The sequence below is a fragment of the Coenobita brevimanus genome, chromosome 14 (assembly GCF_032717465.1).
Source record: "Coenobita brevimanus isolate Jiangsu-jjx chromosome 14, ASM3271746v2, whole genome shotgun sequence".
NCBI classification, from domain to species: Eukaryota; Metazoa; Arthropoda; class Malacostraca; order Decapoda; family Coenobitidae; genus Coenobita; species Coenobita brevimanus.
This window is the reverse complement of record NC_136967.1, coordinates 2,185,001-2,210,668: the sequence shown is the minus strand read 5'-3', so window position 1 is coordinate 2,210,668 and position 25,668 is coordinate 2,185,001. Positions and strand designations below refer to the sequence as shown.

Sequence of the window (25,668 nt, the reverse complement as noted above, 5' to 3'; positions counted from 1 at the left end):
TTGATTGGATGGATGGTTGTGGTGGTGAGATGGATGGTTGTGGTTGTGGTGATGAGATGGATGGTTGTGGTTGTGGTGATGAGATGGATGGTTGTGGTTGTGATGAGATGGATGGTTGTGGTTGTGGTGATGAGATGGATGGTTGTGGTTGTGGTGATGAGATGGATGGTTGTGGTTGTGGTGATGAGATGGATGGTTGTGGTTGTGGTGATGAGATGGATGGTTGTGGTTGTGGTGATGAGATGGATGGTTGTGGTTGTGGTGATGAGATGGATGGTTGTGGTTGTGGTGATGAGATGGATGGTTGTGGTTGTGGTGATGAGATGGATGGTTGTGGTTGTGGTGATGAGATGGATGGTTGTGGTTGTGGTGATGAGATGGATGGTTGTGGTTGTGGTGATGAGATGGATGGTTGTGGTTGTGGTGATGAGATGGATGGTTGTGGTTGTGATGAGATGGATGGTTGTGGTTGTGGTGATGAGAGGGATAGTAGTGGTTGTGGTGATGAGGCGAGGGATGGTTATGACGTGTTGAAATGGATGGTTATGACTGTGGTGATGTATGGTTGTGATGACAGTAGTTGTAGTTTGGTAGGCTTGGTGTTGGACATGATTGTGGGCTGTAATTCTGGCTTTTTCAAGGTTTTATATACCGGATAGTTGTGTAAATGGTGATGGTTGTAGTAGTAGTAGAAGTGGTAGTAGTAGTAGTAGTAGTAGTAGTTGTATTTTTGAAAGTGAAAGATATGGTGATTGTGGTTGTGATGGCAATGGTGGTCACTTTGAGATGGTTGTTGTGGTGATTGTGGTAATGGATTTGGTAGTTGAGTGGTTGATGTGGTGATTGTGGTAGTGGCTTTAGTGACTCTGAGATGCTTATTGTGGTGATTGAGGTAGTGGTGGTGATTTTGAGCGGTTGATGTGGTGACTGCGGTGGTAGCGGTAGGTGAAATGACTGACGGAGGTGACTGTGGTACTGGTGGTGAGCTTGAGCGGTTGATGTGGTGACTGCGGTGGTAGTGGTAGGTGTAGTGACTGACGGAGGTGACTGTGGTACTGGTGCTGAGCTTGAGCGGTTGATGTGGTGACTGCGGTGGTAGTGGTAGGTGTAGTGACTGACGGAGGTGACTGTGGTACTGGTGGTGAGCTTGAGCGGTTGATGTGGTGAATGTGGTGGTAGTGAATGACAGGAAGAGAGTGTTGTAGTAGTGGTAGGAGGCACTGTATTATTTCCATAACACTGTAATCATCTCCTATCATCTCGTTAACACTGCATGTAATCCTTAGCCTCTTGTATCTGTCTTTGTATTCATTCCCGTCCCTCCCTGTAACACCTCCCTTTTGTAGGCCGGCCCTTTGTATCCCTCTGTAGCCCCGTTCATTTGTACTTCTATTGTCGCCTCTCCCTTTGCAACTCCATCCCTTTGTTTCCGGTGCCCGTGTTGGATATACCAGAATAGGATATGCCAGGATAGTAGGATATACCAGAATAGGATATACCAGGATAGGATATACCAGGATAGTAGGATATATCAGAATAGGATATGCCAGGATAGTAGGATATACCAGAATAGGATATACCAGGATTGTAGAATATACCAGGATAGTAGGATATACCAGAATAGTAGGATATACCAGGATAGTAGGATATACCAGGATAGGATATACCAGGATAGTAGGATATACCAGAATAGTAGGATACATCAGGATAGGATATACCAGGATTGTAGAATATACCAGGATAGGATATACCAGGGTAGTAGGATATACCAGGATAGTAGGGTGCGCGCTCTCTCTCTCTCTCTAATTTTGTCTAACACCGTCTGCGTCCCCAGGTTGACCCGCGTGACCTGGCTATCGTCCGCTTTACCCCCTCCGCCACCGACCCCCATTCCGACTACGCTGACGAGGTGTACTTCCCGCCCATCAAAGACCCCCACCACCAGGCCACACACCCCGACCAGGACCAGGTACTTGGGGCGTGGGGGGAGGAGGAGATGGAGGGGGGAAGGCAGGAGGGGCTGGGTGGGAGGAGGAAGGCTGGAGAGAAGAAGGAAGGGAGGAAAGAGAGGGTAGAAGAGAATGAGGTTGGTGAGGTGGAAGTAGGAAAGGTGATGCTTGGTGTAGGTAAGAATGGATCTAGGGAAGGAGGCAGTGGGGGAGAGTGGGAGGGAGGGGATAAAAGGAGTGGTGGAGAAAAGAGGAGGGAGGGATGGAGGAAGGTAGAGGCTAAAGAGAATAGAGGGAGGGGGGGAAGGGAGAGAAGGGGGGGACGAGCGGAAGGCAAACGGGAAGAATAAAAAGAAGGAAGGATTTATAAGTGGTAGGGAGAGGATGCAATAGAGGAGGATGGAAAGGTAAATAAGGTCAGAGAGACAAGGGGATGGCTTGGAATGAAGAAGGGATGGAAGGAGATGGGAGGGAGGAAGGGGAGAGGGGAAAGAAGGTTGGAATAGTGAAACGGAGTACAGGAAAGAGTGGTTAGGGAGGTTGTAGATGTGGATGAGGTAGAATAAGGGAGGCAGGTGGGATGGAGGGTGGAATAGCGACTGATGGAGGGAGGGATGGAAGAGAATACAGGGGGAGAGGAGTGGAGGGATGTAAGTGGGAGGGAGGACTGGGGGGACAAGGAAAGTGGAAGGGAGAATTGAGGAGAGGAGGAAGGGAGGGAGGAAGTCAGAGCTATTGAAGGGGATGGGATGGAAGGAAGGAGGGGACGGCTATCGGAGAGAGGGAGGGATGGAAGGGCGTAGGAGGGAGGGGAGGAGGGAAGAGTGGAATAGGATTGTATGGAGGCGGAATGGAATGGACGTAAGAGTTGATTAGAAGATAGGCTGAGGGATAGGGATGATGAAAAGGATGGGTGGAAGGATGGGAGATGGAAAGGGATGGGGAGGCATAGGAGAGAGTAAGGGAGGAACCGATTTGAGCAGAATGAGGGGGTGATAAGAGATAAGGGGAGGCACTGATAAAAAAATCGTGATAAACCCTTCAGCACGAGGACGCATTTTCTTTTTCCTTCTGGCTATCTCGGGGATTTTATGGGGTCACAGAAGAGATTTTTTGAGGATGAGAGAGTTAGATTATCCTTCCTTAACCTTCATCACTTCAGGGGGTTCTCAACAGCTGAATAAAATCGTCTGTAGGAAACTGGAATATGCCACGAGAGACGCCAGGTGAAGGAGTTAACCCATTCAGAGTCATGACCTACTTATTTTCTACTTGCCTACTAATCATTTTACTTTATACTATATCCAGACGATTTTATGCAGCTTAAGGGAGGCTTTTGGAACTGGAGGGGTTAGGTGGAGCCGTCATTAACCCCTTCACTAATAGAGAATCTTGCTGAGTTGAGTAAAATCGTCTGGTGGCGGCAAAAATTATATGGAAAAAGACACCATGATATTGAGGGGGTTATAAATGGGGCGAAGTAGGGAGGATAAATGGGGGATTGAGGTGAGGGGTGGAGAGAAAAAGGGGGTAAGGGGATGGAGAGAAAGTGGGGTAAGGGGATGGAGAGAAAGTGGGGGAAACGTGGGGAGGAATAGAGGAGGAGGTTAGTTGAGAGTAGGGGATAGAATGAGAGGGATGATTGTGGGTGAGGAGTAGGAGCATGGATGTGGCAGAATTGGAAGTAGGTGGAATGATATTTGAATGAATAATGAACGGAATAGGAAGATGGGTGGAAGAGTAGCGTAGGGGAAAGAGGGGACTGGGTAGATAGTAAGCTGTGTAGGGAAGGAGTAAGGGGTTGATGAAAATGTGCGTGAGAGGGGAAGTAAACGAAAATGGAAATTGAGAGATGGCAGAGTAGGCTAGTTGTGTTTACCATGAGTGGAATATTCAGGTAGAGAAGTAAAGATGAATTGTAAAAATGGCAAGCCTTTATTCTTCTCTACATATTTCCAGCTTATTTCCCCTCTGCATTATTCCATTTCAAATCCCTATAGTTGACGGTGTGGCAGGAAAGGGCCATACCCATTGTGCAGTAAAGGAAATTGATAAGATGGTGAAGATGTGTAAATATGCAGTGTTCAGGATCGTGTGTATACTGTTTCACTGAGGCTTAGAGGCCATATATTAAGAATTTTTGATAATGGGTTTTTCAGAAGAGTACTAACAGCATTTTGGTAATATTCTTGTGTTTGTGATAACTTAGGTCATGAATTTCCACGCTCAGTCGAGATGATTAACCCGAAATTGGTAGTTATGTTGTTTCATTATGCATAGCTTAAAAAAAAAAATATTGGATTGATTGTTCAGTACTAAGTTTCGCCTCTGACTGCTTGTTTACTTGATTGATTCAGTGTAATATACTTATGTCTAATACGTCATGTTGATTTTCAGGATGGGGAGGACAGGAGTGTGGAAGAGGGAGGTGAGGAAGGGACCGGGAGAGGCGGGGAGGAAGGCGAGGAGGAAGGAGGAAGAGAAGAGGAAGGAGGAGAGGAAGACAACAGCCTCTCACCCATGCCCTCCCACAACCTCCCCCCACACCCACCCTCGCCCAACACCCACCCACCGCCCGACCAGGAGGATGACCGTTCCCATAACTTCATCTCTTATTATGGTGAGGGGCGGGGTTGGGATGCTGAGTGATGATGATGATGATGATTGGGTGGATAGGTAATGTGGAGGTGGAAAGTTCGATGATGGTGATAAGGCTGATGTTGATGATGATTTTGATGTAGGTGGGTGGATGGTTGGTATTGTGGAAGTGAAAAGTTGGACTGGGGTAATGATGATGATGATGATGTGAATGGGTAGGTAGTACTGGGGTGGGAAGTTGGGTTACAGTGATGATAATGATGGGTTGGTGGGTGATTAGTACAGACGTGGATGGGCATTATGGGTGGATGGAGAGTGTGTGCAGGTGGTTATGCATGTTACGTGGAGCCAGGATTCCAAAGGCATGAATGATGTATTTATGACGGTGAGGTCCTGTGCAGTGGGTGACGAAGAGAGGTAAGAATGCAACGGGGATAGTTAGATGGATATGTAATGTGCCTCACTTTGTCCGTAAGAAGAGACAGGTTAGATATACTGTACCATGTAATAGTGAAGTATTGCATAAGCAGGGAATGAAACTGACGAAAGTTATTGCATCGAGGGGTGTATGAGTATGGATGTGGATGAAGTAGAAATGAGGGAGCTGAAAACACGAAGCAGGGTGCTGAGAGACGATTTTGGGGGGTTTAATTAGGAAGGTGGGAAGGTATCAGGAAGCTTGGAGACTAAGCTTAAGAGTACGACATGGCTAACGCAGGCAAGCATGGGACAGCCGTAAATCGTAAATAATGGAAATGAAGTATAACAAAGTGGAGTGGACAGTGCAAAAATAACATATAATACTCTTACTTGCCTGGATATCTTTTCTCTGTCATTCTACCCTTTATGTTACGCTTCCTTCACAAGTATATATTTCTCCACAGATGAGCCAGGGTACCAGAACGATGTGTACCAGAGTCCCTACGACTTCCAGCACAACCCTGTCTTCGGCAAGCGGTCCAACTTTATCCCCAGGGCTCGTCCTGACCAAGATCAAAGCCTACAACTCAACTACCAGCCATTTATTCGGAAATACTCTGGAGGGATGGATGATAGGTGGGTGTAGGGGAACAGCTTAGCGATGGGAAGGAAGGTTGGATTGATAACTGGGGGAGAAGAAGGAAATATTGGAGTTAACTGATAAAAGGGAGTGAAAGAGAGTATGAAGCAAGTCTGTACACTGTGTTATATGCGGGACAAACACTTCTCAGGTGGGTGTAGGGGACCAGCGTAGAGATGGGAAGGAAGGTGGGATTGATAACTGCGGGAGATCAAGGAAAAATAGGAGTTAACCGCCAAAAGGAGGTGAAAGAAAATATGAAGCAAGTCTGTACACTGTGTTGTATGTGGCTCAAACATCTATCAAACAGGTACAGTCGCTTCCATAAGTAAGGATATGCTCGTATGTGGAATTATTACACAGACTGCCGGATGCACTGATCATATATGCACCAGGTGGGGAGTGAAATAATTCCATATCACACCAGCAGTGACAGTACATTAGACAACACGAGCAGTTGTGTCTCGCTACTTATGAAGGAGGCTGTACATTTCACAAAGCTTTAGTGTTTCTGATATTTTCTCACACGGTTACCCTCTTGTCAGGAGTAATGCAAGTACCATGCGGAGGAATGGAACACCTTGAAATAGTGTTTCATTCGTCTGTCTGTACCCTGGTTTCTGTACAGAGATAAGTGCTGTGTAAACATTGGTATATTAATTTCATATAGGCTGTTCATTATCCAGTCTTTTCCTTCCCCATCAGGATCGTAGGAATCCGAGGCTAGTCTTCTCACACCTCATATTTAAGGCGAGGGTGACAAGTCTAACCCTCGAGTGGCATTACATGAGCAGTAAAACCCCAGCCAACCCTCAGATGTAAACCCTATTGAAGCATCTTGACCCACTAGACCATCAGGCGTCATTTGGTTATATGGTTACCACCCAGCGTACTAAATGGTCCTCTGGGTTACAGGATATTACTTGGCTTTTAATTGCAGAGTCACCCGAAAGCAGCGCCCTATCGAACATAGACGGTTTTGAGTAATTATAATAAGTATCTAATAATTTTTTTGAGGTGAAAATGACACTGTTGTTGCTGAGTAAGAGTATCTAGTTGTTCTTCTTTCAGTTTTTGTTGTAATTGCTTTAGTATCGTCATCTTTTTCACCATCATCATCATCATAACCGTAATTCCTGTCAGAGATGGGGTGAGGTAGGATCCAGGAAAAGAAGAATGGGCACAAAAATAAAATGCCATGTAATTTTTCTTCTCCTCCTCACACTTCCTCTCCCCATGTCATTTCCCTCACTTCTTCACATTTCCTATCCCCATGTCATTTTCCTTATCTTCCTCACATTTCCTCTCTGCATGTCATTTTCCTTCCCTTCCTAACCCTTCCTCTCCCCATGTCAATTCATTCCCCTTCCCACGCCTCCTTTCCCCATGTCATTTCCTTCCCTTCCTCACACTTCCTCTCCCAATGCCATTTTTCTTCAGTTATCCTTCAGCTCCAGATACGGTCAGGGACAAAAATTTGCTTACTATTCCTCAGCATTTACTTAACATTTTGGGCACACCTGTCACTTTCCACTCTGACATGTCGTGGATTATTGTCGATGGGCAGAGAAACACACGAAGCTTCTCTCAGCCTTGGAATATTGGCGTGCGGAGAATGGTGAGAAGTGGCAGGGGTGCAGTATTAGGCCAGCTTTTGTCTGTAATTGTATATTAATGGGAAATGGGACTTTGATGATGATGATGATGGTGATGTCAGCGATATTAATTATGGTGATGATGATATATGATGATTACAAGTTACCCTTTTTATTCATGGGGAAAAGGGCTTTGATGATGATGATGATGATGATGATGATGATGACAACATTGATTTTACGTGATGAGAACGATAATGGTGATAGTAAAAATAATCACTGCAATTTACCCCTTTGCCTCCTCAACAACAGGAGTAGTGAGCTGAACGGGATGGGCCGATTCCGAGCACAAGAGTCCGTGGTGTTCCCCAGCCGCTTCCGAGAGCAGCAGACTCAGCAGGACGAGGGGGTGTTTGACGAGGCTCCTGTCAGGCCCATGTACACCGAAGGGGGCATGCAGATCATCCCCCCGCTGGACAGGGAGGTGAGGAAGGCAGGGGAGCAGCGGTATGGGGAAGGCAGAAAGACAGACAGAGATGTGATGAAGGTAAGGCATAGGCAAGGTAACAGAAAAAAGGGACATGGAGAAATCAGTTTGGAAGCAGACAGGATCATGGAGAAGGCAGAGAGGTTAGACAGGCAGGGATGTGCGAGAGGCAGGGGTGCGGCAGAAAGAGGAAGAAAGGAGGGAAATACATGGATGTGGGGAAGACAGGGCGAGTGAGTGGCTCCTCCATCAGGCCCATGTACTTCGAGAGGGGAAATAACAGATCATTCCTCCTTTGGACAGGGAAATCAGGAAGGCAGGGATTTGGAAAAGGCAAGAATATGAGGATGGTAAAAAGGAAAGAAATATACAAGGGAAAAAGGGACATGGAAATTAGTTTGGAAAGCAGGGACGGAGATATGTAAGCTAAGGAGGAAGGGAAGGTACCAGGAAAAAAATAAGGGGCACTTTTAGTCAGGAAAGCAGGGTAGGAGACGTGACTGTTAGGTAAGGTAGGAGAACAGGTAGGGAAGCAGGTAGGATGTAAGGAAGACAGAGAGATAGGTAGAGATGTGCGGAAGGTAAGGGGGGCAGACAATGACGTGGGGAAGGCAGGACTAAGGAGTGTTTGGCGAGGCTCCTGGCTGACTCGCACGCTGAGAGGGACATGCAGTATATGCCTCAGCTGGACAGGAAGGTGTGGCAGGCAGAGGTACAGAGAAAGCTGGGACAAAGACCGGGATGTGAGGAAGGAATAGAGGTAAACAAGAAAACACGGTAGGATAAAGGACATGGAGAAATCACTCTAGGGAGGGAGGGAGTCAGGGTTATTGGATAAAGGAGAACCGCATGCAAGATCATAAGTAGAGCAGAGGTGTAGGGACGACAGGGAGGTAGGCAGGAGGGTAGGGAAAGTAGAGACAAAAGCAAGGTCATGGGGAAATGGGGAGGTAAGCAGGGAAGCAGATGGATGTATGAAGGCAGGAGCAGTCAGGTGTTTAGATAGAATACTGTCAGACTCATGTATACTGAGAGCAGCCAGCAATTTATGCCTCAGCTGGTCAGGGAGGTGAGGAAGACAGGGAGGGTAACAGTGGAAAAGAAAAAACTAGGGGAGATTAGTTTGGCGGGGTTATAGGGAAGGCAGAGTTATTGGATAAGGAACGAAAGCAGAAGGTAAGTAATCAAGGGTATGATAAAGGCAGAGAGCTAGGTAGGGACACTAGGAAAGCAGGGATGACTTTAGGGAGGTGAGGGCGACAGGGAGGCAGGCAGGGAAGTAAATGGACGCGTGGAAGACTGGGATGACTAGATATTTGATAAGGCTCCGGACACACACAAACACTGAGGGAGGCCAACGGTTCCTACCTCAACTGGATAGGGAGGTGAAGCAGGAAGGAGTGTGAGGAAGCTGGGAAAGCAGACGAGGTATCCGTGAAAAGAAGAACACGGGGAAATCACTGTGGAATGATGCAGGATATGGGGCAGGCAGAGAGGGATACAGGGAAAACAGGGAGGCAGGTAGAGAGGTTGTGAAGGCAGGGAAGCAAACAGGAATGAGAGGAAGGCAGAAAGGCTGACAGGGACGTGAGGAAGACTGGGAGGCAGACAAAATATAAGCAGGTTCCCACCAAGGAGTGTCTCGTCGTCCGATTTGGTGATCTCGTGTCTTTCTGGGCAGGGCAGTTTCTGTGGGATGAATGTCTAGTGGCAGTTTATGGAGGGTGTTGTTTGGTTGAAGGTATTAATCATCTGTTCGCGCTGTGTGTGTGTTTGTAAAATTGTGTACTACGTTGTTGGAAGGAAACAAGGAAGGTGTAGTGTAGTGTAGAGTTGTTTTTAATTATTTATTTATTTGTATTTATTTTTTTTTTTGGTGGAGTTGATGCTGCATATATTTAAATGAAGACATGGATCGTGTGTTGAAGCAGTGAAATTATGTGCCTCTCACGTTTATGTGGTCGTGGTCCATGGCAAGGGTGCGCGTGTTTTTTTTTTTTTTGTGAAGGTGCACTGTATTTGTGGTCTCTGTAATGGTAAAGGTAACAGCCCATCATATATTACCCCTTGGATACGTCTTAATAATTCTTTTTTTCAAGATTCCGTTCTGTGTTATGTAAAGTTTTTCAGTGTTTGTAGTTGATATGATGAAGCCAAAATTGGACTGGTGTAATTTAGTGGTGTTGGGACGAAATGTTTGTGTACTGTCTTCATTGATTCTTTTTCTTGTCCAACGGTGGTGCCTGTGTTTGTTTTCGAGGCATTAAGTTTGTGAGTGGCCTGATGTAGTTTTTATTAAGGAAACGTCATGTGTTAATCCAGAATAAGTACAAGAATTAAAGCGTACGGGTAACTTTTAAAGGGAAGTAATTTTTAAAAAAGGGTGACGTGTGACTATGTTGGGAATTTCATGTGTGTCTGGAATGAAGAAAAGAGTTTTATTGTGAAACAGTCATTCTATTTTGTGTAATTCTCTGTTCTAACGAGTGTAAAGAATGTGGGAGCTGATATACTGCATTGTGAGTGAATTTTGAAGTGTCCTGCTAAGTCGATGGCATTAGAAGAAGACATGTACGACAGGAGGGATGGTGAATAGGTCGTAGAAGAAAAGGTTGAAATGTGGGGATGAGCGATTGGAGTCCTCATACCGTAGTGGAGTATTTTTATCTGTTACCAGTACATTAACACGTAATTTAACTTCATCTAAGCAGTTTGTATCTTTCTTTCCAGCGTGATATGTTTGGCCAGGATGATGAAGTTGATGATGAAGGTGGCTTGTGGTCCAACAGCCCTGCTGAGCTGCGAGCCTCGCCTGTGGGAATCCCTGGGTTTGGAGACCAGCAAAGCTTTTCTGATGACATTGGAAACCTGCGTGGCTTTTTGGACCAGGGTAACATGCCTTCGGAGCTGAGGAATATGCCTGGGGAACGTCATGGCTTCAGCAAACAACAAAGCATGCTGGCAAACCTGCGAGGATTTGACGATCAGAGGAACACAGCCAATGACTTTCGTGGGTATGGCGAACAGGGGTATGTACCAGAGGACCTGAGCAACTTGCCTGACAACCTGCGTAACTTTGCCGAACAACAGAGTGTGCCTGAGGTCTTGAAGAATATGCCTGGGGGCCTGAGGGACCTGCCTGTGGACGTGCCAGGCTTTGCAGAACAACAGTACCTACCTTACGAAGAGCCGCAGGAAGTATGGCCCTACCAGAGCGACGCCAGGAGCTATCCAGACCCACGGGCGGATGAGTGGACTGTGCCAAGCTTCATCTCTCAACGGGGACCTATGGACCTTGGCTTCAGAGACTCGAGGCCATCTGTGTTTGGAGACCTTCGGAACTTCGGGGAACGTAGGACCTTGCCGGATGACCTGAAGAATATGGGTGGTGGGTTTTATCCGCCTTCCGTGCCCTGGAATGCCCCACCTCGTTACCGGGACCTGAGCCGCGTTCCGCCTCTCATGATGGTATCCGATGACGACATTGATGCTGATAGACTGTCTGGCTATGAGTCCATGTGAGTACTGAGCCAAATGCTTAACCCCTCCACTGTATTCATGTTACTTACGGGCGATTTCATTGAACTTTGGATATATTTTTCAGACTGGAGGAATTAGGTGTAGTCTCTCTTCTCGTTCTGAAGGGGTTTAAAATAATCTAAGGTGAATAAAATCGTAATGCAGAATATAAGTTCATCATACGGCTGGGAGTCCCAAGATCTGAAAATGAATTATGGTCCATTTATAGATAGACAGTTGTTATTACACTGTTGTTGTTGACACCCCTTCAAGCAAGAATTAGTTGAGGGTAAAAGTAATTTCGAGTAATATTATCATGGCGAGGCAGGCATTATTGCAGTACCGACTGATATTAATTTCCATGAAGTGTACGTTTGGTTATTAATGTGAAGTGCGTCGAATAAAAAAAATGTGCAGATAGTTAAGTGTGTGTGTTAGTACCAGTATTCCAGGGGCTTGAATGGTGAGTGAGTGAGTATCTGGCCCATTTCACTGGACATGGTGATTCTGGTTCTCCCTTTTTAGTTCTTTCTCTTTCCTTGTTTTCTGACCCTACTTCAGTGCATCCTTTGGTGGGAAGAAGAGGTGTGGATTGTAATGGATGATGAGTTTTGATTTCCATGAAGTTTATATATGGTTTTAAATATATTCCAAATGTTGAATCGTGACTTATTTATGACTATACTTCATTCACTCTAACTTGGCCCTGATTCTCACTCTTTTGCAACTTATTTCACGTAGCTCAGGGGCAGAGAAACACAGTGCTGGGGTTGTGCATCCTTTACCAAGCACTTCTTCGCGAGTAGCATCATATTCCAGTGCTCTTTACAACTCAGCATTCAAGATAGAGAGGCAGCAATTCTAGGCCAAGTTAGTGTGAAAAAAAGTATGATCAGTATAGAGAGAGCAATTTTTGGCCAAGTTAGTGTGAAAAAAGTATGATCAGGATAGAGGGAGAGCAATTTTAGGCCAAGTTAGTGTGAAAAATAGTATGATCAAGATAGAGAGAGCAGTTTTAGGCTAAGTTAGTGTGAATAAAGTATGATAAAGATAGAGCAATTTTTGGCCAAGTTAGTGTGAACAATAGTATGATCAAGATAGAGCAGTTTTAGGCCAAGTTAGTGTGAATAAAGTATGATCAAGATAGAGAGAACAATTTTAGGTCGTTAGTGTGACAAAAAGTATGATCAAGATAGAGAGAGCAGTTTTAGGCCAAGTTAGTGTGACAAAAAGTATGATCAGGATAGAGGGAGAGCAATTTTAGGCCAAGTTAATGTGAAAAGAGTATGATCAAGATAGAGAGAGAGCAATTTTAGGCCAAGTTAGTGTGAAAAAATGATCAGGATAGAGCAGTTTTAGGCCAAGTTAGTGTGAAAAAAGTATGATCAAGATAGAGAGAGAGCAATTTTAGGCCAAGTTAATGTGAAAAAAGTATGATCGTTCCTGCCGTTTGTAATATTTTTTCCTGTTGCCCTTTGACAGGTTCGGGCCTCAGTTAATGGACCCCATGTACAGGCAGGAGCTGTTGGACTACCACGACGACTACCAGGACTACCCAGACTACCAAGACTACGACCAGGACTACGACCAGGACCCACGCCAGCTCACCCAGAAGTTCGTGAAGAAGGATGAAGAGACTGTTGGTAGGTGGTTTGTTCCTCCCGCCAACCCCCTTGCTCAAATGTCGTCTTCTTATTTTAATCTTGCCACTATCATTTTTCTTCAGATCGGGAAAACCACCTTAGTAGTGAAAAGGTTAATGAAGGCTGTATCTAAATCCACCAAAAAGCCCTCTGTTACCTGATTAATATTGTCTGAAAGTAGGAAGAATTAAACGAACAATATATGATTGAAGGGAGTAAGTGAGAGGAGCTTCCCGCAGATTGTGACTCTGATGTAATGATGGACAAATTTACTTGGGTATTTACTGAAGCTTTGTTGATCCTTACCAATATTATTTCACTAGTTAGTTGGACAGAAAGTAATGTTTTTCCCCATCAGAAAGGTTCCACAGGCCCCGTTTAATAATTCCTTCCTCTCCACCCAGCTTCTGTAGTGTATGGCCAGTGTCAGAGATGGTTCGTGGGCTTAGAGACAGGAATTTTAAGAAAGCTGTGGACCAGAGACTTTGTAACAGATTTATTACATAGTTTACTGATTGCTGCTAAAACATGACCTCCTACACCCTTAAAGGTGCTTGAGTGTTATTCCAGCCTCCGTGACTGGCCACTTGTAATGTAGACAGAAGCTCGGAAACGAGACAACACATTTTTACAAGCTGACAGTCTTATTATTCGTTGTCTACCTTCAGTACGTGTTTGTTACTACCAGGAAATATATTAAAATGTGAGATGACTGAGGTGCTGATATAATTTTGCTGCCCATGCAAAAACTACAGTTAAAATGATAAAAAATCTTGTACAAGGACACATTGAAAAATTAATCTTGTCAGTACAGTATAATGATGGCACTTTGCTTTTGTTTTGGTCCCTCTTAAGCGGACCTCAAGGCTTCAGAGCGATGATCTAATGAACGAAATAAGATATGCTTGATGGAAATTTTGAAACGGGTGACACTGAAGGTGAATGATAATATTTGATATCTGTAGGGCCAATGATTCCAGGGCGTTTCAGTGGTATGTGAATGAATGTTTGGTCTGTTTCACTGGATCCTCCCTCAGTCCATCCGTAGATGGGGGAGGGAAGGGTCAGGACAATGAGGATAATGATGACGTACATGATGAAAGACGTAAAACAGCGAGTACTGAAGGTGTTTTAGGATGACTGCAGAAAGTTTGTAGAAGTGTAAAACGTAGTGTTGATTTTATAGTGTACATACAAATACCAAACACGATGGGCCCAAGGTGTTCATTTTACCACAGGCGAAATAAGAGTCTTAATATTCATACTGAGCTCCACCTGCGTCTGTTATTTTTTAGTTCAAGAGACTCAGGAGGCAGTGACTGGTATCATGGCTAGATTACTGTGTGGAAAGGATAATATACAAAGCAAGTGAGAAGAAATAAAGAAGGTTTTTAAGGTTAATATACCAACACATCTTTCTAACTTGATGGATTGGCTCTTTTCTGGCAGGTCTATGTGAAGTGTATGTGTAAAGAAAACTGCTTTTAAAAATATACAAAAATAATTATATGAGTTGGAGCAAAGATTAGACTTCACTCTTCTCTCCCATTTCACTTAAGACACTGCTACTATTCCACTTTAGACACTGCTGATGTTTCACTATTGGACATTCGATATTTCATTCAGGACACTGCTGATATTTCACTTAGGACACTGCTGATAGTTCTCCCTCTTTAGTGCTTCCTCTTTTTTCTTTTTCTGGACCCTACTGCTCCTCATCCTCAGGAAGAAAAGAGGCCATGATGATGATGATAATGATAATAATAATGATGATGATGATGATGATGATGAACTGAATACCCTGCAGTGCACAAGAGGACTCAGGTGACAGTGACTGGTATCATGTATTGAATGGTGGATGAAAAGAGTGACATACAAAGGAAGGAGGAATAGAAATGATGGAGGAATAGAAATGATGGAGGAATAGAAATGATGGAGGAAGAGAAATGATGGAGGAATAGAAATGATGGAGGAAGAGAGATGATGGAGGAATAGAAATGATGGAGGAAGAGAGATGATGGAGGAATAGAAATGATGGAGGAAGAGAAATGATGGAAGAATAGAAATGATGGAGGAATAGAAATGATGGAGGAATAGAAATGATGGAGGAATAGAGATGATGGAGGAATAGAAATGATGGAGGAATAGAAATGATGGAGGAAGAGAAATGATGGAGGAATAGAAATGATGGAGGAAGAGAGATGATGGAGGAATAGAAATGATGGAGGAATAGAAATGATGGAGGAAGAGAAATGATGGAGGAATAGAAATGATGTCTATTTTCTTTACTCTTGGTACTTATGGACAGTTCATCAGAGGGGAAACTTTTTGTACCAAGAGGACGAGGTTATTCTGTTTATATTTTTTCTTGGAATAATCTTGCGGACGTCTGGCCTTGGGTTCCTTCTTCCTTGCATTAAAAAAATAGTCTTCATTAACCCCCTTCACTACTCACAGGCTTTTCTGAGTCGAGTAAATCTTTATATGGGAGTAAAGGTCAGGATGATGATGATGATGGTGATGGTGGTAGTGGGTGGTGATGATGATGATGATGAGGATGGTGGTGGTGAATTTCCTTACATATATATATATCTACTCATAATTTTGCTACGATGGTGAAGATGAATTTCCTTTTATATATATATACTCAAAATTTTGCTAGGAAGATGATAATAAACAACTTCCTTTCATATATACCGTATCTACTCAGTGAATTTCCCTTTTTAAAATCTACTCAGAATTTTGTAGATATATTTGCCATCATAAATAAAATCCCAGGTATCTAAATTTAGTCAAGAATTGCTCCCATCAAAACTCTTCTTGTTGTCTCCGAGTCTGCCCACAGCCCTCTTCAACAGCTTTCTTCTTCCCGCTTTCCACTGTGTTGACTCGTGTTGTTATAGCCGACGAAGTTAACCCTCTAGTGGTCGGAACAAGTCTTTTTATTCTCTGCCAGACGATTTTATTAAGCTGAGAGTGTGCCATAGGAGTATCAGTGTTAATACTTTTGCAATATTGATTTTTCGTGTTCTGTTATTCCGTCCCAGCTTAAGCCAGACGAGTTAAGCTGAGTTTGCCGTAGGAGTTTGAATGTTAAGCCTATCACCATTTTCCTTTTCCGTGATAGGGATGACGCTGGTATTTTAAATGACGGAAGAGAATTTTTATGGAGGTGAGAGTTAGCTACTAAGGACTGGTTTTAAAAAATTTGAAATCTGCAGAAACCCCATAATGATGCTTAGGAAAATAGATTATGGAAAAATGAAAGAAAATGAAAAGAGAAGGGAGAGAGAGAGAGAGAGAGAGAGAGAGAGAGCGCACCAGGTCAAAAAAAATATAAATCACCAGGTTACACTGGGCATCATTATATCTCAGAGCATTTTGAGAGAGAGAGAGAGAGAGAGAGAGCAGGAGGAGGTGTGTGTATGTGAGAAAGGGGTTGATGGGAGGTAGGGATGATGATAGGAATGGAGGGAGAGAGTGGAGGGAAAGAAGGAGAGGAAGGAAGAGAATGGGTGAGAAGAAAGACTGGAGAGAGAGAGGGAGAGAGAGAGAGAGAGAGATGAGTGTCAATGAGGTAGGTACAGGTGCAAGGAAAGGTAAAAGTGACGAGGTATTTACAGACGCACATAAAAGGAGGGAAGTGATGACAATAGCACCTCACACACACACACACACACACACACACACACACACACACACACACACACACACACACACACACACACACACACACACACACACACACACACACACTTCTACCCACATCGCTTTCCTGAATATGCGTTTCTTGAAATCTTGATCAGGCGTCTCTCTCTCTCTCTCTCTCTCTCTCTCTCTCTCTCTCTCTCTCTCTCTCTCTCTCTCTCTCCCTCCCCGGTATTGTGGTGTGGTGGTATTATCCTTGCTGTGGCTGGTGTTTGCGAAGCCTCATGTAAAGGAAGGTGAAGTAGTGGCATTGTGAGGAGGCGCTGGTCTGGCTCTGTAGCACTGTGTTTGGGGAAATTGGAGGGGAAGAGGGGTAAGGAGGGGAAGAGGAGAGGGAGAGAGAGTGGTATGCGAGGAGAGGGGGAGAGAGTGGTATGGAAGGAGAGGGGAGAGGGAGAGAGAGTGGTATGCGAGGAGAGGGAGAGAGAGTGGTATGGAAGGAGAGGGGAGAGGGAGAGAGAGTGGTATGCGAGGAGAGAGAGAGAAGGGGTTGGGGAAAAGTGGGAATAGCGAAGGAGGAGGTAAGGGAAGAGAGGGGAATGGGAGGGAGGGAAGGGAGGAGGAGGAGGGGGAGAGGTAGAGTGAGAGAGGAGGAAGGGAAGAGGTAGGGTGAGAGAGTGGAGAGGGAAGGAAGAGGTAAAGGAAGAGAGAGGAGATGGAGAGGCAGGAGGGAATTAAGGAAGGGAGGATGGAAGGAGGGAGGAAAGGGTTAGAATCAGGGATGGAATGAAGGAAGAGGGAAGTAGGAAGTGGAAGAGGGGGCTGGGAGTGGAATGCTGTCTGGTAGGAAGGGAGAATAGATTGGAATGAAGGTAGGGAGAAGGGAAAGGGGGAGTTGAAGCAAGGGGGGGGAAGGAAGGTGAGATGAGCAAGGGGAGGACATGGGAAAGGGAGTGTTGGTGAGAGGATAGGAGGAGGAAATGGAAGGGGGATTAGGATGGAAGGGTTGGAGGGAAGGGGTAAAAGGGGGGTGGTGAAGGAGGGGGAAGGGGAAGGAGGGGATAGGGGGAGGGGGGGAAGGGCAAGGTCAGCTCTTATTTATCAGGTCATGTAAGGCCTCAGGGGTGTCTGTGTTAAAGTGAATGGAAAAATGAATAGTGTCTTGGTGAAGGTGTGCAGCAAGGAAGGGTTTTATTGTGTGTGTGTGTGTGTGTGTGTGTGTGTGTGTGTGTGTGAGAGAGAGAGAGAGAGAGAGAGAGAGAGAGGAGGAAAAGAGAAAAACAAAGCCAACTTCGCCCATAAATAAATCCATCTATATGTGTATCGGGAATTAAAATAAACATAACAGTGCCAAATTAACCATATCACTGCTAAATTAACCCTCTGCCCCCTTCGTCACTGCTGCAGGAGGCGACTACGGTGACCTGACGGCTACGGGGTGGAACCTGGCACGGACGGAGCGACTGGACGTAAAGAAACCCGGTCCTTACTTCCGGAGCGAGAACAACTTTGCCTTCGAGTCGCCCAGATACCAGCAGGTGAGGGGAGTGGTGGGGGTTGTTATTATTGTTATTATTTTTATTATTATTATTATTACTACTGTGGTTTTTGTTGTTTTTACTATTGTGGTTATTAATATTGTTTTTATCTTCATATTATTATTATTATTATTATTATTATTATTATTATTATTATTATTGTTATTGTTGTTGTTATTGTCATTACTGTTGTTATGGTTATTATTGTTTATATCATTATTATTATTATTATTATTATGATTACTACTACTACTACTACTACTACTACCACTACTACTACTACTACTACTACTACTATTATTATTTTTATTATTATTATTATCACCATTATTGTTATTATTGTTATTATTATTATTATTATTACTATTATGAATGATTGTTCTTGTATCATCACCATCATTATCGTCGTCGTCATCATCAGCAGAAACAGTAACTTTAACTCACCAGATGGCAGCGAGATTAAATAGGGCAAAAATTATCATAGTTACCCCTGTTTGAGAACTACAGTAAATGCATGAATAACTTAAATACAGTGACGTCAGACAGAGGAGTGTTTGGTTCACATAGGATTGCCTCACACACACACACACACACACACACACACACACACACACACACACACACACACACACACACACACACACACCTTAACTCTTTATCAGGCTGTTTACCCAGTTTTCGTATCGCATTTTATTTTTTTTTAAACTGCGAAAAATGACTTTACGTGTTTTGCCTCCCAGTCTGATGCCATTCAAGCTTTTTTCTCTCTCCTTTTTTTCAGCCTTTGTTTCCTTCTTTTTTTTTTTTTAGGTGGTGACGTTCAGAGACATGTTGAAATAAATAACCTTTAATTTTTTTTTTTAGTATTCTGAGCCAGGCGTTTGACTGATTTGGAGAAGTAAGAGTAAAATGGATTAGTTTTGTTCTGAGTAAATCTGGCCTGTTTTGTTTAAGATGATGATGATGATGATGATGATGATGATGATGAGGAGGAGGAGGAAGATGATGATGATGGTGGTGATGATGGTGATAAGAATTAGGAGGAGGAGGATGTTGATGGTGATGATTATGATGATGATGATAAGGAGGAGAAAGATGATGATGGTGATGATGATGATGATGGTGGTGATAAGGATCAGGAGGAAGATGATGTTGATGGTGATGATTATGATGATGATAAGGAGGAGGAAGATGTTGATGATGATAATGAGGAGGAGGAAGATGATGATGATGATGATGATGATGTTAAGGTGGTGATGGTGATGATGACGACGACGAGGATGATGATAAGGACGAGATTATTATAGTATAGGCGTTAAATGTAGCCCTTATTGACATCTTTATTCCAGTGACTCTATTTGAATGTTTATCTCGCTCCCTTTAGGCAATTTTTATTCGTCTTTTGAGGACGGATTTGCTGTTTTATGAGAGAGAGAGAGAGAGAGAGAGAGAGAGAGAGAGAGAGAGAGAGAGAGAGAGAGAGAGGGAAAGAGAGAGAGAGAGAGAGTCAGTGTTAATTAGTTCCTTAAGAAAATTCTTTTTTTTATTCCTTGTACGTTTGGTAGAGAGAGAGAGAGAGAGAGTATTCCCTGAGGTGCTGAGAGTGTTAATACCTCCGTTGCAGAGGGAGGGGGTCAGCTTCATGATGGCCAGCCTCCAGGGGACAGGCCCCCCCAAGGAACCCGCCCCCGAGACTTCCGGTTCCCTCGTACCTGGTGAGTGCAGTGATTACAGTGCTACAGTACTTATTACAATGTACTACTCTATACACAGTACTTATCTTCCCGCGGTGCATAACACAGTACTCATCTACACCCTGAAATAACACAGAAAAGGATAGCCAGTTTTAAGCAAAATAAATCGCTCAGGAAAAGGTGTTAGGGAGCTCCCATAAACCGGCGAGAGCACGGAAATAAGATGCTTTCTGACACCTGCCTGAGCGATCTTCAGGTGCATAATACTTCGCCTTTTCTCATGTTAATTCGATTTTTCCTTTTATATCACTCAGCTCTCTTCATACTCATATCCTTCATATTTTATTATTATTATTTTTTTATTTATTTCTTCTCATTATTTTCATTTTCTTTATCCTTTATCGTATTTTTTACCGTTATTTTCATACTGTTTTTATTTCTATGTTCATACCTTTTCGTCTGTTTTTCCTGATCTTTTATTTACACCTGTTTTCATACTCACCTTGTTGTCTTACCTGTCTACTTCTTTACCCTTGATTTGCTTCCTAGAAAATACCTTACCCACTCACCTGTGTCCGTGCCTCCCTCCCTCCCTCCCTCCCTACCGACCGACCGACCGACCGACCGACCGACCTACCTACCTACCTACCTACCTACCTATCTATCTACCTACCTACCTACCGACCGACCTACCTACCTGCCCTAATTACAGGCTTCCTCCCTTTTGCCCTGCCTTCGTACCTGCCTTGCTTCCTATCTCCCTCCTTCCTTCCCTCCCTTACTCCTCCCCTTCCTCCCCCCATACTTTTCTTCCCTCTCTTCCTCCATCCCTACATTCCACCCAGCGTTACCCTCCTCCATCCTTTCGTCTCGCCCCTGCTCTCGTCCTACACCACCTCTCTTCCAACCTGCTCGCTTCCCTTTTTCCCTCCCTCTGTGTCTACCTCCCTATTTCCCTCCCTCTCTACCTACCTCCCTGTCTCTCTTCTACCCTCCCCCCTTCCCGCCCCTCCCTCGCTAGCTACCCTCCTATCTCCCTTCTTCCAACCTTCGCTCCCTTCTTTCCTCTCTACCAACCACCACCATATCTCTCTTCTTCCCTCCCTCCCATCCTTCCTATCTCTTCTTTTTCCTCTCACTCCCGTCCTATCTCTCTTCTTCTCCCCATCCCATCCTCCCTCCCTCCCTCCCTATCATCTTCTCCCATTCAATCTTCCCTCCCTCCCTCCCTCCCTAACTCTCTTCTTCCCTCCCTCCTTCTCTACCTGCCTCTTCTAATCAACCAGACCCTCCCCTTGGCCTCGCCCGCACTAAACAACCCAATTACACTCGAACGGCCTTCAAAAGCCACACCCTAACTAACTTATACACCCCCCCCTCCCCTGGACCCGCCCCGTTGTGTCAAATGCCATTACCTTCTTTCCCCTGTTCCCGCCGACCCTTCCCTAACTTAAGACCAGCGCGAGAATGAATTTAATATTACGTGGTGCCGCAAGATGAGAGGTGTTTACACGGGTTGGGTTGGCGCGTGGGGAGTGGATTGGATTGAAGGGTGGAAAGGTGCGTGTGTATGTGTGTGTGTGTGTGTGTGTGTGTGTGTGTGTGTGAGAGAGAGAGAGAGAGAGAGAGAGAGAGAGAGAGATGAAGGAACGATACAGAAGTAAGAAATGAAGAGAAAGAAAATAGTGAGGAGATAGAGATGGGAAGAAAAGGCCGGAAGAAGGAGGGAAACAGCAATTAAGTGATTGAAAGAAAGAAGGAAAGAAAGTGGGAGAGGAGAGAAAAGAGAGAGAGAAAGAGGGGATGAAAGAAGAGAAGCTGGCAAAGAGGGAAGGAGGAAGGGAGCAAAAGTAAGAGGGAAGGAAGGAAGGATGGAGGAAGGGCGCAAAAGAAAGTGAAGGAATGAGGAAGGCAGGGAACAGGGGAAGGGGGGAGGAAGAGAACAAAAGGAATAGGGAAGGAGAGAGGGAGGAAAGGAGCCGAGGGAGGGAGGGAGAGAGGGAGGGAGGGAGGGAAGGAGCCGAGGGAGGGAGGGAGAGAGGGAGGGAGGGAAGGAAAAGAGTGGAGCGAGTGAGAGAAGTTTGGCTGAAAAACTGAAAAGGGGGAACAACATACCGGTAGTGAGAATATACACTGCTAGGGCTGCACACACACACACACACACACACACACACACACACACACACACACACACACACACACACACACACACACACACACACACACACACACACACACACACACACACACACACACACACACACACACACACACACACACACACACACACACACACACACACACACAGTTTTACGTAGGGCCGCTCCGGATCAGAACACTCTTTGCCACGCAGTAATGAGCAGCCCAGGTGTGGTGGTGGTGATGGTTGTGGTGTGTATGGTAGTGGTGATGGCCTGTGATGCTTGTGGTAAAAGTTGTGGGCGTGGTAAGTGGTAGTTGTAGTTGTGGTGGTAGTTGTAGGAATAGGTATGTTTGTAGTAATGCTGATAGTTGGTATATATATATCACTACCTCTCTGACAACCTACCTATTTATCTATCTATCTGTCTATCCACCCGTCTATCTATCTATCTGTGTTTACGTTTACATATCCCTTTTCTTTCTCTCTCCAAATCTCCTTCCCTCCAAATATCAGTATCTTTCAAACCTTTTCTGTTTCTCTCTCTTTTCCCCTCCCTTCCTCCCTCCTCCCTCTTTCCCTTCCCTCCCTCCCTCCCTCCCAATCTCAGTGTCTTCCAAACCTTTTCTGTTTCTCCCTGTGTTCCCTTGCCTAGCGTACCTCTCCTTTTCCTTCCCTATTTCCTTTCTCTCCATACATTCCTCTTTCCTTCCCTCCCTCCCCCTCTCTCTCTCTTCTCCCTTCCTTTCTCTTTCCCTCTCTCTCTCCGTCCCTTTCTCTTTCCCTCCCTCTCTCCCTCCCTCCTAATCTCCATGGTGACTCACGAACTCACTAATTGGAAAAGTTCTTATATTCAGGAATTGTGGGAGGGATCCGGGCCCCTAAGGTTTGTAGGCAGGTGTGTGTGTGTGTGTGTGTGTGTGTGTGTGTGTGTGTGTGTGTGTGTGTGTGAGAGAGAGAGAGAGAGAGAGAGAGATTGTTGATTTCACCCATTTCTTCTTCCTTACCTATTACATTCCTTCCCGTTATCTTCATCCTCTTTATTATTATTATTGTTATTATTATTATTATTATTATTATTCATTCATCTTTAATGTCAGGACCAACTTGCCTAGTCCCGGGCTCCTACGCTCCTCATGGGGCAACAGAGGATTGGATGATGGATGGATTACTATTATTATTATTATTATTGTTATTATGATTACTATTATTATTATTATTATTATTATTCTTATTCTTTCATATATACTCCTTGCTCCTTCCTTCCATTCTCTGTTACCTGTACCAGTTCTCTTTCTTTATCTTTCCCACTTCCTTTCATTTCTGTTTTTTCCTTGTAGCTTTCCTTTTTCTCCCATCCTTCTTTCCTCTCCTGTTACTCTTATTTTTCTCTTTCATTCTGTTTTCTTTTTTCCTTCGTCTTTCTCATTTTATTTTTTCCTGTTTCCCAGTCTTTTCTCATCTTTCTTCCCTCCTCGTTTTCCTTTCCTCCCTTCCTCCCCATTTTTTCTTCTCTCCCTCCTCCTCTATCTTTTCTTCTCTCCCTCCTTCCCATTCTTCTTTTCTCTTTTCCACTTATCATTCATTTCTCCTTCCCATTCCTTCTTCCCTCCTTCCTTTCCTGCTAACCACACATTTCCTCCTTCCTCCAACCTTCTTTCCTCCCTCCTCCAGTCGTCATTCCTTCCTCCTCCCTCCCATCCTTCTTTCCTCGCTCCCTTCTGCCTCCCTCCCTCCCACCTTCTTTCCTCCCCACCTCCCTACCTTCTTTCCTCCCTCCTTGCATCCTTCAGGTGAGCAGAGCTTGTTAGCGTAGTCAGGGTGTGTGTCCTCACCCGTAACACCCCTGCCCCTCACCCCTCACTCCACCCCACACCCCACTCCACCCCTCACCCCACCCCACCCCTCACCCCACCCCTCACCTATCCCCACCCCCTTCCCTTTGTGGGGAGAGGAAGAATGATTCCAGCCATTCTTTCTCTCCCCACCCCTTAATTTTCCCCTGTCTGATGTTTGGCTTGAGGTGTGACTCTGAAGACAGGCGGGCCATTCTGTTATCCCCCCTTCTCGTCCCCTCCCTTACCAGCCATCCTCCCTTTCCCAGTCCCCTAGTCTCCCTTCCTTCCTTCCTCCCATCCTCACCATCCATCCTCCGCTTCCCCATTCCCTTATCTCCCTTCCGTCCTCTCCTCTTTCCTTTTCTCTCCAAGGTGATTGGGTAGGAGTAGGGATTTTAATGTAGGAGTGGGGTAGGTGTCATGGGCAAGAGGACCTTTTGTTATCACACCTGTCTTCTCCTCCCTTCCCCTCCCTACCTCTAGCTTTCCTCATTTCCCCATCCCATAATCTCCCCCTCCTCCCCTCTCATCCTGCCACCCCGCTCCCCTGTCTTTAAACAGAAGGGGATGTGTGAATTGGGGTGGGGTAGATTCAGTAGTAGAGGGTCGTTCTGTTATTCCATCTACCTATCTATCTCCTGCCATTCTCCCCCTCCTCATCTACTCCCCAATCACAGTTCCTACCATTCCTCCCCTTCTCACCCCTTCCCTATCCTCCAGTCTTTCTTTCCTCCCCTCCAGGATGTTATAGTAGGGGTGTAAGGTATAAGACAGGGGGGGTGGGGTAGGTATGGGGCTACTTCTCTGTTTCCCTTTATTTCCACCCATCCTCCCTCTCCCCATCCACACCCCCATTCCGTCTCTCCCCAATCCATCCATCCCCCCCCATCTTCTCTTTCCCCACATGCTCCCCAGCCATTCCTCCTCTTCCCTCTCCATCCCCTTCCATCATCCCTCTCCCCATCTACACTCCCGTTCCTTCTCTCCCCACTCCATCCCCTTCCATCCTCCCTCTCCCCATCTATACTCCCATTCCTTCTCTCCCCACTCCATCCCCTTCCATCCCCCCTTTCCCCATCTACATTCCCGTTCCTTCAGCCCACTCCATCCCCTGCTATTCTCCCTCACCCCATCTACACTCCCATTCCGGCTCTCCTCACTCCACCCCCATTTTAATCTCTCCCTTCTCCCCCGTCTCCCCCTCCATTCCCCTTTCAATTACTCCCTCGTCTCCCTTCTAAGATGATCTAGCAAGGGTGTTCTGAGATAGGGTTGGGGGGGTAGAATAGGAGTAGGACCTCCAGGTACTGTAAACAAATCTCGAGTCTCACCTTAATCACGTCTCAAGGTGCTTCTTCATCCACCTGCCCCTTGACGGAAGCCTGTAGGTGGTGAAGGGTGATGAGATGGTGTGATGAGTGGCTGGTGTGGTGATGAAGTGCTGTGATGAGGTGGGATAAAGGTAATTTGTGGTGGTAGTGAGGTACGAGTGAGTGATGGAATGGTGATCAAGTAAGACTGTGATGATTTGTGATGGTAATGAGGTGGTGTGATGAGCGTCTGGTGTGGTGATGAAGTGGTGGTGAGGTAGGAGAATGATGTGTGGTGGTGATAAAGTGGTGTAAAGATTAGGTGGTGTGGTTCGGTGGTGATGAGGTAGTGTGATGATTGGGTGCTGTGGTAATAAAGTGGTGATGAGGTAAGTGATGATTTGTGATGGTAATGAGGTGGTGTGATGACTGGCTAGCGTGGTGATGAAGTGGTGATGAAGTAGGACAGTGATGATCTGTGGCGATAATGAGATGGTGTGATGACGGTGTTTGTGGTGATGAGGTAGGAGTGATGTATGTGGTGGAATGAAAGTGTGATGAAGTAGGGTAGTGATGATTCGTGGTGAGATGGTGTGATGAAGTGGTGATGTGTGGTGATGGTGGTAGTGATGAGGTGATGTGTGGTGAT

The 25,668-nt window shown here is 45.2% G+C and overlaps 1 protein-coding gene across 1 annotated transcript in view; it reads left to right on the top strand.

The window, feature by feature from the left end:
* Positions 1 to 25,668, top strand: part of IA-2 (tyrosine phosphatase IA-2) — a 158,425-nt gene that overhangs the window by 37,565 nt on the left and 95,192 nt on the right. Inside the window, exons 6-13 of the mRNA XM_080286440.1 lie at positions 1,835 to 1,969; positions 4,347 to 4,569; positions 5,432 to 5,603; positions 7,515 to 7,749; positions 10,420 to 11,207; positions 12,691 to 12,851; positions 17,907 to 18,037; positions 19,662 to 19,752. Of these exons, the coding sequence (XP_080142566.1) occupies positions 1,835 to 1,969; positions 4,347 to 4,569; positions 5,432 to 5,603; positions 7,515 to 7,749; positions 10,420 to 11,207; positions 12,691 to 12,851; positions 17,907 to 18,037; positions 19,662 to 19,752 (1,936 nt within the window). The remainder of the gene's footprint in view (positions 1 to 1,834; positions 1,970 to 4,346; positions 4,570 to 5,431; positions 5,604 to 7,514; positions 7,750 to 10,419; positions 11,208 to 12,690; positions 12,852 to 17,906; positions 18,038 to 19,661; positions 19,753 to 25,668) is intronic.